General features: G+C 39.0%; 1 protein-coding gene across 2 annotated transcripts in view; it reads left to right on the top strand.

The window, feature by feature from the left end:
• The window catches only part of ugt8 (UDP glycosyltransferase 8), a 30,162-nt gene extending 26,933 nt beyond the window's left edge, over nt 1–3,229 (top strand). For both annotated transcript variants that reach the window (XM_086156806.1, XM_086156805.1), the window contains one exon: nt 127–3,229. In XM_086156806.1, the coding sequence (XP_086012932.1) occupies nt 127–508 (382 nt within the window). In that variant the 3' untranslated portion in view covers nt 509–3,229. The remainder of the gene's footprint in view (nt 1–126) is intronic.
• Nucleotides 3,230–13,063: the final 9,834 nt, after the last annotated feature.

Here is a 13,063-nt window from a genome sequence, read left to right as displayed (position 1 = left end):
TTGTGAGGGACTATGGTATTGTCACACTGTCATACCATAGCCACATAGGATATTTTCTCATGTAGCATGTTCTGTGCCTGTTTGTGTTGCCTCTTCCCGTCCTTATACCTTGTTTCTGCTGTGAAGGTATCGCCAGCAGGCGACCCTTCTCTCCACTATTCACAAAGACCAGCCAGGACACCCTGTGACCAGAGCTGTCTACTGGATCAGCTACCTCCTTCGTCATGATGGTGCCAACCACCTTCGCTCTGCTGTATATGAGGTGTCCCCTTTCCAGTACTTCCTCATAGATGTGATCTTCACTGTAGTTGCTGTCTTAGCCATCATCGGCTTTGTCTTGCATCGGCTGGGACAAATGCTAAAGGCAAAGGTTGGGGACAAAGGTACAAGAAGTGTCCTCAACAGGGAAGACTCTAGCATGATCAATGGACATTGTTATAGTGAAAGCATGGCAAATGGTAAGCACAAACGCAATGGCTCTTTGAAAAATGAGAAAAAAGTGAATTAATATTTGAAAAGCCAAGTGGGACGAGGAAGAAGTTGCCCCAAAGACTCAGCTCTAGGTTTGGCTTATTAGATTCATAACAGGTTGGAAGGAAGGCTGCCCTTAGGTCTGTGTTAAGAGGCAACTGCTACTCTGTGTGAGCAACAGGCTGTAAATGGACACACAGCAAGGACAGAGCAATGTTCCAGATGCTCGAAGTCTGTAGTTGTGTGATTATATGTGTATGTCTGTGCACTGAGGTAATTTTAACAAAAACACTTAATAGCAGCAGCTGTTGCAGTTCAATACCAAATTGTAAAGTCATTGAGGATAAAGCATCAGAAAGACACATCAGACGACTTCGGTTTACATGCACCTCCTATCCTGCATGTTCATTGTGGTCTTCCTTCCTTCCCACCAATGGAAGGACAATGACAACAGGAAATCAAGACTGCCAACCTGTTATCCTCAGAACAAAGAAAAGCATCAACAAATTACTATTTAGATATAAAGAATTTAATATTTTAATGGCAAAACTGCTTCCCAAATGTCTGGTTAACTGTAAATAGAGAACAAATCTATTTATTACTGTAAAAACAATTTTAATACTGTACCTTTTGTCTTGTTTTAATTTATTTTATGTATCAGTGGTTTGATAGTATGGTGGTGGATGCACTCCCTAAGAAAGCTAATATCCCTTTCTACATCCCTGTGACTTTGTATGGCGAATGTAACAATAGCAAAGTTGACATCATTACTGGCTGCACAGGTCTATGCTTACTGTAGTTGCATAATCCACAGTATTCATGGTGGATTTTTTTTAACCTAATTGGACTGTTGGTAATATTTTCCATTTTGCTTTTTTTCCACTGTATTGTGTCAGTTAGTAACTTGACTCTCCTGCACATTCCTGGCTTATTTTCTGGTAAAAGGTAATGGTAACTCAACTGAACAGTGTTTGGCTTATCAAAATGGGTTTTCGTTATTAACCGAGGTAGTTTCAGCAACTACCAAGGATACTGTGGAAAGATCGTATCTTATTATACTGTATATGTATGTGACCTGTCAGAGATGAGAAATACTGATTAATATTCACCTGGTTCCTTAGCTCCAAATCTTGATTCTGCACCCCCCCATCAGTCAATTGCCAATGTTGGTAATATATTTTTTCTGACATTGAACATCATTACTTTGGTTTTATATTTGGTTTCTAAACCGTTGTTTTCAAAAAGAGATATTGCAAGTATGGGTCCATACAGTTCATCTCTTGTTGTTGAGGTACATATAAAAATTATACAGACTTCATGTTAACATAGAATTCAATAAATTTACATGCTACATGTTGCCTTTTTTGATCCAAATATGTGTATGCAGGGCATGTGAGTATGGATGTGTATGTGTGCATGTTTCTTTTAGACAAAACAAAGCATATGCATATTAGCCTTCAGATACATGCGACAACTACTTGCTTTCAGCATCATCTTGAATGTTTTTTTTTTTTTTTTTTTTGTCATGTATGAGTCTTTCCTTTCAAGGCTGATGTTGTGTTTAATAGTTTTAGCAATCTTATGTATTGATCTGTACCAGCTAATTTTTCCTCTGTTACTTTCCACCAGTTAGCTTCCATTAAATATTCATGCACATGCAGCAAAGCTAGAAGAGGAGGAAAAGAATTATGTCTTTTTCACAACAACTGTAACTCCCTTATTTCTGCAATGAATGATACTATGTCAGTGTGAAATCGATTCCAGGAGCAAAAATTATTTTCTTCAGTCATCACATGGGACATTGTATAGCTCAAGTTACTATCTTTTGAATTTGCAAAAATTTTTCATCTCAGTATGTCGAATGAACATTGCAGAAAGGCGAGCGCTCGTCGACAGAAGCCAGCCAATGAGACCAGCACTTGAAAAATGGAACCATTGGAAAATCAGTGGGCCACCAATATTGTATTACATCAATTGTTCTAATAAAACTGTCAGACACCTATTTTTCAAAAAAATGAATTAGAATAGAATCTCAGCAAAGGTTTTGTTTTAGTTGTTGAGAAAATTTCTATCCACCAATGTGCATGTTTCACTTCCAGTGTAATTATTGTAAATTACCTTTTCTGTCTATTTCTGTGAGCTATAAGTATGCACGCACAGCCCAAACTAAGGCTGCTGAAAACTTGTGATTTTTGTACTTGAATCATCATCATTGTCGTCGTTGTCGTCGTCATCATCCGTAAAACCTTCAGTTACTGGGTACAAGTGCCTGCATGAGTTTCTTAGGCTATGAACAGGAAACAGAAAAGGAAAAGCTTTTATTTGTGACTTCATTTTGTTTTATTTCAGTATTAATGTTTTAGTTTGGACTTTCAGTACCTTTATAATTTTCTTCTGTGCTTCTGCACACATGCCTGTCTATTTATGTAATGTAATCATCAGCTTTAGACCTTACTTGTTCTTTTTAAGAAGTACTCTTGCTTGTTTCAGTTGTCGACTCTCCTATCATATTAACAATGTGTGTATTGTCCTTTCTTTTTCTGTCATTTTTCATAATATGCCCTTTTCTTCCCCTTTATCTATCAGATGTCTCATCTTATATTAAATATGAAATAAAAGTCAGTTCAAGTTTATTTAAAACTTGTTTCAAGTCCTCAACTTTCCTGTCATGGATGCCCATGCAGTGTATAGAACAATGTAAACAAACTAATAATGTTGAATAAAATTGCATTTTCTTCACAGAAATGCTTGAAATTTGTATTTGTCTATAAACATTTGTTTCATATCATTGTATTACACTCATCAAAATAATGACATCTAATCACAAACTATATGTCCTGAAATGGTGTACTGATCGCCCACTGTGAGAAAACACTACTTCTTATGTCTGAATTGTGATTACATACATGTGATTATATAATTGAATGCATTCAATATTGTCTGGATAGGGGATGTGCCTGTATTGGCTTTCTGTCTGGGATTTTTAACCCGCAGCAAGACATTTATTAGGTATCAAGTTTTGTAATCATCTAAAGTAAACATGCACACACATACACACACACAGAGACTTGCAAAAAGTTGTGTGGATTTAGACTGGGGTAACAAAACACCCAACCTGGTACTCTGCCTTGCTCATTGGCCCTGTTAATTATTCACATTGCCTGACAGGCCCTTCAGACCTCTTGCTCTTGTACACAGCCAAAAGCATCCACAGGTATGTTTAATTCATATTATTTTCTTTTGTGGTCGATGGTTGCCAAATCTGACTATGTTCTGCTGACAAAGGTAGGGGGAAGACCTTAATGGGTAATCCTCTGTTGATGATGATATGACATCTTAGAACAGATGAGTCGGTATGCTTCACGGCATCCTTCATTCATCCCTCACTCCTCAGACAAAGTCCATATTACTCAAACTTTCTCTGCCTCAATCATCATGGCAGTTAAAATGCTGTGTTAGACCAAGTTAAACTCAGTGTATGGAGCCAGAGGCCTCCCCTCACAATTTGACAACTAAAATGAATATCTATGAGTCACTGAGAATGAGATCAGCACCCAATATGTGATTCTTAGCTTAGCCCCTGGCTAGATGATTTTCTTGTTTCAGTATTATTCCTCCCATGTGTGGATCTTATCAAATGTTTATTGCATTTCTCTGTAACTTTTGTGAGTGCTCTGGATAATTTCCCCACCCTTAAATTAACTCATATATATTGCAATCGTTATGTAATGAGGGCCAATACTATTCATATCAATTGCTTTTACAGCAGGTGTTCATATTTTCTAAACTGGAAATTATATTTGTTTACTTATCATCACGGTTGGTATAAAATTCTAAATAGATTTCCTAAGTTTATGGGAGCACTTTGCCCATTATAATAATATACTTGCTGTTCCTAGAATAATTGGTATATTTTCTCAATTTTAACTGGATTTGCCACACTCAAGATGATGATTCCTAGAACAAAATGCACAGGTCTTCCACATGTAATAAGAGGTCCAATTTCATCAAAAAGGTTTATTTAATTGAATGATCTGTCGTCATTATTTTCTTTTCCAGTGAAAAATATATGATGCTATCAGTGGTATGTTTTTCTCTACTGTTGACATTCAAAAACAATGTCTTTGCCTATGTAGGAGTGTAAATGCAGGAATGAGTGACGTAAAGTAAACGCTCTATTAACTGCAGATCTAGTGTTGTCCAGTAGAGGGCAGTAGCACTTCATGATAAAATAATCCTCTTGCCTTTTTTTTACATGTCTATGTTTTTTTTTGTCTCATGTAAAACAAAAAGCTGATTGACCTCTTAGGAAAAGCTCATTTGGCCAAGGAAGCGCTGAGGTGAGATGCTATAATAAAATGATCTTGCAGCCCATTTTTTATTAAAGGTGCAGTTGATGCAATTGGTACATCAGCTACATCAGCCTCAGAGATGAGATAAAACCCAGAAAGTAACAAAGAAGGCTGAAATTCATTGAGAAAAAAAAAAAAATTGCCTTTTACCAAATTTTTTCTTGGGAGGCCTTTGAATTGTGCATACTTGTGTGCTAGTGTGTGCGCATGTGTGTGGGGGATTTGTGATAAATGGGGAGTCCTGTTAGTGTCGCCATGGTGATGGGAGCCTGTCAGCAAGGGAGAGAGATTGACAGCTTTTATATCAATCATACTGGGTAAAACCTGAATGCAAGTGTGGGTGTATGTGAGTGTGCAAGTTCAGGATTTCAGAGAGGGTACTAACTGATATCAAATACAAATCAGTGTTATCTGGTTTGGCTCAAACCTCCTAATTCTGCTGGTCACATGCCAATTGATTGGTGAATAGATGCACTTAAGAAACAGATAGATACCAGTCTGTATCACCCAGCTGTTAGTGGATGAACAACAGCCAGAAGGAAAAAAAATGGTTGAATGTGTCTCTCTCTCTCTCTCTCTCTCTCTCTCTCTCTCTCTCACACACACACACACACACACACACACACACACTATCGCTCTGATCCACTCTTGTGATTAATTTACTTCTCTCAACACCATATTCCTATTTCTACTGTTATCCTTCATTTGTTTCCGTCACCCTATAATGTCTCTCCACTTTCTTTTTCATACTATCTTTTCTTGCCCTGACTATTGTTCCAAATGTCACCAAACCAAGTGCTTCAGAGATTCTGCAAGCTGATGCAGCATATCTATGAAGAATTGAGAATTCACTTGGAGAAACTCTGTTCTCTGAGTTTCAGCAACATTAATTTATGTGAGTGAATCAAAGCTCTGATGCTTCAGGTACACTGAAGATAGATAAAACAACCATATAATAAACTAGCTTGAAAGAAACTAAGTTCATATAAACATGCACAACCACACACTCACAACCTCCCTCACACACACAGTCTTTTATTTTTAACTCAGTTCATCATTTTTACATCATATATTGTTAATTTATAATTAATTTATAATTTATTTTGCATATAGTACAAAAAACTTCGTGCATGACGTTTTGAGCAAACATAGGCTCTTCCTCAGATGCTTATCAGTGATATGTGTTAACAAACATGTTATTGTAGTACTGTTTTAAAGGAAATGATCATGTGATTGGTTCCCTCCTTTTTTTGTGCCTCTTGTTAAATATATCATGTCATTATCTTCACCATTTTTCGAGACCAGACCCTAGAAATTGATACTTTTTTACGTATGGAAAATGAAATATTCTTAATCTAAGGGTTTCAGCATACAATATGAAAGACTATGTATATATATTGGAAGAAGAATTAGACAAACAGAACAAAACAATACAGACAGAAAACACGTTATGGGCAACCCCAGAACTGGGATGACCTGGGTTTGTCCATACTGTGTTTTCTTTCTGAAAACACATATTGTTAACACATATCTCTGGCGAGCATCTGAGGAGGAGCCTATGTTTGCTTGTAATGTCATGCAAGAATAAGTTTTTTGTACTACATGTAGAATAAATTATCTTTATTTTTGGAGTGTTTTTGGCGTGCAGATTTTTTCAAGAAAAAGAAAAGAAACAAATACAGATTTCTATTAAAATGCCACCACAATGCACACACACTCACACTGTCTCTTTTTTTGAACTCGGCTCATCATATTTAAATCATATATAGCTCATTAATTTAATATTTCTCTTGTTCTTTGTATCATATGTTCTACATTTCAGAAATCTGCCCATGCTCCGACAAGCTGGAGAAACACTTATCTTGCTGTGTTCTGTTCTCAGAAACTGTTGTTCATGCTGTGGTCCCTCCTTTGCTATCCTGACCTACGGAAACAACTTTTCTTTTTTTTTTTTTTTAACATTTATTAGAACAGGTTCCTTAACAGAGTCACACACATTCTTACAAAACCTCATAACAAGATACACATTATACAATATTCTTTGTAGGTAACTTATTTCCTCACTAGCAAACAACTTTTCTTTTTACCAAATGACAAGTCCAAACAGGGCAAACTTAGAAATCCCAGGACGTCCACGGTTCATTGGATTAGTCCTTAAAAATGTATAGATAAAAATGATCCCTTCATTTTCATTTTGCTGATTCACAAATTCATCATCCTCATACAGAGGCACGTCTGAACTGAGACAGCAATAGACACATATCTCTATGTAACTGATAACCTCAGCCAGTGATAAGACTGATGCTGGCATTATATTTCATCAATAATGGTCTCTGCTGCTGCTCCTGACGACATCATCTGAAGTCAAATAACTGTTACTGGACTGATCAGGTGTCAGATATCTCTTTCAAATAAGTAATTTTGTCATTGAAAATAAGGGGTCAAAAGTGTATCGTCTCTTGGACTATATATCTCTTGGACATACAAATTTACTCACACAAAAATGTGCAGACATACATTCTACCTCTAAGTTAGTGAGCCCTCCATCATTGCTTGCAAAAGGCTTGTATGCTTTGGTAGCAGGTTGGTGGATGAGTTTCTCTTGACCCGCTATCTAAAAGTAGCCCTCTATCAAGCTGAAGCTGCATGAAAAACAGTTGTTCCTTTTTCATTCATCGTTCAGAATAAGCCTTAGATGCAACAGTGTCAACCAATGAAACATGAAGCTTGATATAATGAGGAAGCCGCTTTCATTGTAAAGATAGTATACTTTGATTCATAGACAACTTCAGCTCACATTGGTGGCACAGCACTCGACTGCAGAGAATATACAATGTTAGGCAGGCAAGGGTCTCTCACCGATGTTATCCTTCATGAGTTTGATTCTGAACTAAAAGCCTTATCCAGAATTCCATAAATCTAAGAGCATACCTTATTCATTGAAATTACACCTGAATGAAAACAATTGCACCACTTAAAAACTCAAATTACTTTAGTCAGTTTCCTATGCTCAACATCTTTCACACTCTCCCTCTTTCATTCATCAGCTTCCATTAGTATTTACATGTCAGTGACATCTATGTAAGTGCTTTATCTCTTTTTTTCACTGCTTGATGGTCTTGCATTGAAATGAAAGTAATTTATTCTGTGACAGTCAAACCATTATACCTGGTATCACTCTCAACCACTTCAGGTTTGTGAATACCGATGACAATGAATTTTGGGAGCTGTAAAAAATGTTGCTAAATCTTCTGTAGTGATTTCAGTATAGCTTTACTGCACTGTCAATCCTAGCCCCATTTACCTTTAAAATATCGTGTTTTCAACTATTTAAGTACTCCCCCTCACACTTTTTACTCTCAACGTATGTATGTAATTTAAATCTTTATGCTAATTAAATGAATAGAGTAAAGTTACTTGTGAAAAAGGAACATTTAATGGTTTCATTTAAAAATAGTTGGGTTAATTACCCTCAGCTCTACTGGTTTTGGCAGCCTTACAGTAGTTTGGGAGTTCTATAAGAGGCTGAAATGGGTGAAAGTTATTACATTTTTTGTTCATGACAATGAAAATGTGAAAATTATAGAAAACCTCAGCATGAAATCACAGTAATTCAGAGTGAAGGCAGAGATAAGGTTCAATGATAGTTTAAAAATAAAGACGACTTTCTTTTAATCATCTGAACAGTGTTGCCCTCAGTACCGGCATTGCAGAAGAGATCTGGAGGACTTGAGTTCAAGGCGAATTGATGTGAGGGTGATGACGGACACAGACGAGCCCAGGGTCAGCGGCTCATACACACACACACACACACACACACACACACACACACACACACACACACACACACACACACACAGACACACAAACTCTGATGTGTTGTTTTTAGGAGTTCCATTGGACATCAATGATTTAGTCTTACAGGCAGGACAGAAATATGGCTGCTTATGATTGAAATATTGATGAAGTGGTATGAATGATTAATGGGACAGATTTCTGGAATAAAGATGCTGTTGACCTACTGAAGTTAGAGGTGAGATACAGTGTTCCCACTTTTCACTTCGTAGATACAAGGGCTCACATCCACCTTTTTGCGTGTCTGTATGTTGGTAAAACTGTTCATTTTGCATAGAATTCTGTATGATCCTGTATATCATGATTTCAGGGGTGATGCCTGACCCAAACGCAAGAACACTCAGGGGATACGGTGTCTTAAGGAATTTTATCGACCAAGGGAGATGAATGGAGGGCTGTGCTGGTTCCGGGTTGTTTCTAGGATTCACAGGAACTGAGGAAGATGAAGACCCACCAGCGAGAAAGGGGTCCATGTGGCGGTACCCACTATAGAGAAATATCTAGCCCTAACAGGCTGGCAGCAGACTCCTCTTGTCTTCATGTGCCTGATGAGCCGCAGGAGTGCTGGCACCTCTGCTGAAATCATTCTCCTGCTCAATCAGGCTCACTGTTGAAAGGAGCTGCACATAGACACATAACCCCCCGATCCCAACAGTGAGTCCCATTCAAACACTCATCACTACTTTAAGATGCATGCATGCCAGACAGTTAGATGCCCTCAGGTCATCCTAGCATTAATATTTATTAAAGTGCATTTCCCACTGATAGTCAGCTGATAAGGTTGTCTGTTCAGGTATTACATATTGAATCCTTGCCAACAACTTGACCATTTTGTTTTTATTGCCCCTAAATTAATCTAAATTTGCATTGCACGGTGTAAATAGATAATTCAAATCTGTCTTGTATGGGGTATAATTTTGTCAGGGTTATATGTTTGTAATAATGGAGATGTGATTGATTTAATAAGTCAGCATAAGTTAAACCAATACTTTTTGCACACCTTTGTTCCTTCTCTAACTCTCTTTTCTGTTTTTTTTCTCAGGAATTGAAGGCCTTTAGTTTATTTTAACTCAATTTGAATATTTATAGCATCCTCCCACTTCTTAATTTTCTCACACTTGATAAACTGTGGGTTTCACTGATCACTGAGTCCTCAGGCATGCAATTCTCTCCTTGCTATTCCAGTTTGTCAAATTAGCAAAGCAATAGAACTTACTCTTACTCTTTAACATGTTGAGTAGCAATGTTGAGGTTATTATAAAGCTGTGATAAATAGATGTGGTTTTGTAGAGATGTAGAGAAGAGGCTTAAGACAAAATAGTAATACATGTTAATGACTTGCAACAATGAAAGGCATCAAGAATTCGGGCAATGGAAAAAATGTCCAGTGCTGGCGTATTTCAAGAAAGGACCAAGGACAAAAGGGGGATTATTTTTTTAGCATTTAAGTACCAGCCAAATTTGCCAGCTTAGCCTGATTTGTTTTTCACATAGGTCAAAATAATACAGGGATTCAGATGAATGGGGGTGGGACAGACCAGGACTGGCAAGCAGATAACATCTCTCTCTCCTCAAAGAATGGATGGAAGCTGAACAGATAGAGAGATTTAGTACTTTAAAGAAATTATAAAGTAGAGAAGCAGAGAAACCTGGGACCGGATATAAAACTGATCTTTGTGCCAATTGATGGTATGCACTTACTGGAGGTATGTTTTGAGAGCAAAAAGGGAAACTATCAGGAAAGATGTATATTTTGGGACACATCATCAGTAGTATGCCTTTGATTCATAGGGTGTTTTGGCCATTTGTCCCTATACACCCTTCTCAAAGGTGGCCAGCTACAGGTTGATTAGGTCTGAGCTTATATCCTATGCCCAATCATGACAATTTTAGTTACTGAGTGGGTCAGCTCTGTGAGCCCAGTAGGGGTCTTTCTGTTTTATCCATATCCATTGGATAGCCACTTCAGAGAAGGATCTAACTGTCTGCTGAAGAGCCTGTTCTTGAATATCAAGGTCTTTGAGCAGCCTGATGATGGAGGAAGCCAAGAATCCTCTACATCACACCTCAACAGGACAGACTTTTGCGTCCCATCCTTGCTGTTGAGCGTCATTGCCAGCTCCTTGTTTCGCTGTTTCTTGTGCTCCTACGCCTCTTCAACCGTGTTCTCCCAGGGAATAATAAGTTCTATGATGTACAAAGACTTCAGTGATAGGGACAAAAGTACGAAATCTGGTCTTAGGGTAGCAGATGTGATTTCTGGCGGAAAAATTTGTTGCTGGCCAATGTCAACCAACATTTCCCAATCTCGGGCCATGGCTAGCTGTCCAGGCTTGCATATGGTGGGAGGATGGTTAGGCTTTTTCTGACCCTCTTTGGTAAATGAGGCTGCCATGGTAGAATTGGTCACTCTCAAGGGTAAGGAGTTAACTACATTCATCTTGTTTGCCGGTACTGCTGCCAGAAACTTTAACACCTGGTTGTGCCTCCAGGTGTAACGTCCTTGTGTGAAGCTGGTCTTGCAACCGGTAAGAATGTGTTTGAGAGTCGTATGGGGTAGACAAAGGGCAAAGGCTGGGTCCTCGCCATACCACTGTTGGAGATTTTTTGGTGATGGGAGTACATCATAGGTAGCTGGAATGATGAAGCTTAGGTTATTTGCCTCCATCTCCCAGAGCTCCCGCCAGCTGAGCTTTCTTCTCTCAAGACCTTGCCATTTCATCCATTGCCCCTGCTTAGCAAGAGAAACAGCCTTTGCAGTTCTATTAGCCTCCTCCTGGCGACGGACCCCCTAGACCACCATTTTCCTCCTTTCTGCTGTGGAAGCCTTGTGCCAAGTTGGTTTACTTGCTGAAAGACCAAGGGCTCCTCTTTCCAACTGGACACACCCCACAATGTAATTGCGCCGTAAGGGGGGAGACAGCATTCTGCATTCAGGATGTTGTCCACTTCTGTTCGGTTGCCAGAGGTGGTGCAGTACTGCTGACCGTCCGAACTTTGGAGTCCTTTAGGGTCAGAGGCTCACTTTAGAGCACTTGTACTCTTCAGTGAGGCTTATGATGGGCAGCTTAAGGACTCCTTTGCCATCGAGGCCATCAAGGCCATCAAGCCATTTCTTCACGTATGAAGACATGTCTCGTTAGTTGGATCTTCCTGATGTTTTCCAGACCGTTGGTAAAATCCTGCTTTAGCTGTTGTACTTGCTCTATGTCCCCAAGGCTGGCGTTGTACCATCTCCCCAAACTTTTAACAGGTTGCTCATACATTGTTGGTATTGGGTCATCACCAATATCAAAGCTCATGTTTTTTCAGCTCTCCCTTCACTATAGATATGCTTTACGATTTGCTCGGCTTGATTTTCATCTGGGCCCATGTGATGTTCTCCTGCAATGTCCCAAGTATTTGCTTGGTGCATGCTACAGTAGTGGCCAGGGTGGTCATGTCATACATGTATGCTTGTATTGGTAGGAGGCAGATACCGTTCTTAGTTGGCTCTCCACTCACCTTGAGGCCCTGATGATGACTTCCATGGCATTTTAAAGGCCTGGGGTGATATTGTACACCCTGCCATAATGCCTATTTCCACATGCTGCCATAATATTGTATAGCCAGCTGTTGTAAGGCACAGTTGCAGGTCTTCATAGTAGGCCTTTACCAAGGAAGTGATGGGGGATGGAACATGGAACAAGCTGAATGATTCCCATATGAGGTTGTGGAACATATCCAAAGGAATTGGCCAAATCAAGGAAGATGGCATGAAGGTCTCTTTTTTTCCTTTTTTGCAGGTATTCCTCTACTTATGTATCAATTTATTTATTCTTCTCCAGGTAGGTGGACAGCCTCTTTGCTATTACACTGAAGAAAATCTTGCATCCTTCTCCTTGAGAATCAGCACACCTCCAGCTCTTCGCCACACCTTTGGTATTACTCCCTTCTCCCACACTATTTTCATAACCGTTCAAAGGTGTTGTAGTATATCTGGTGCATTCTTATAGAGCTTCTATTGTACTCCATTTGGTCCTGGAGCCGATGCTGACCTTGCGCGCCATACTGTATACTCTATTTCTTTCCATTTTGGAGGACCAGTCTCCATGTAGAAAACAGGAGGTTGGATAGGTGGGATATCATGCGGGATGACGAGCTGTTTGTGTCTTTTTTCGTCCTGGTGGGCCTTTTCTAGATGTTTTTCCAAATTTCTAGGGGTTTTTAGAGTTCCACTTATTTCCTGAATGAAGATGTCTTTAACAAATTTGAATGCGTTTTTACAAAGCCGTGATCTTGTGCGTTCCTTCTTTTTGCAAATTTCCCATGCTCTCAGCTCTTTGCAAGGTTGTTAACGGACATTTGATCTCCGCCTGGGGTATCATTAGCTCTTCTTGCTCTGC

This window comes from Fistularia commersonii, chromosome 12, assembly GCF_037954325.1.
Source record: "Fistularia commersonii isolate RoL2024-O1a breed Wild chromosome 12, RoL_Fcom_v1.0, whole genome shotgun sequence".
Taxonomy (NCBI): domain Eukaryota; kingdom Metazoa; phylum Chordata; class Actinopteri; order Syngnathiformes; family Fistulariidae; genus Fistularia; species Fistularia commersonii.
The sequence above is the reverse complement of the archived record's forward strand: the minus strand, read 5'-3'. Positions and strand labels throughout refer to the sequence as shown.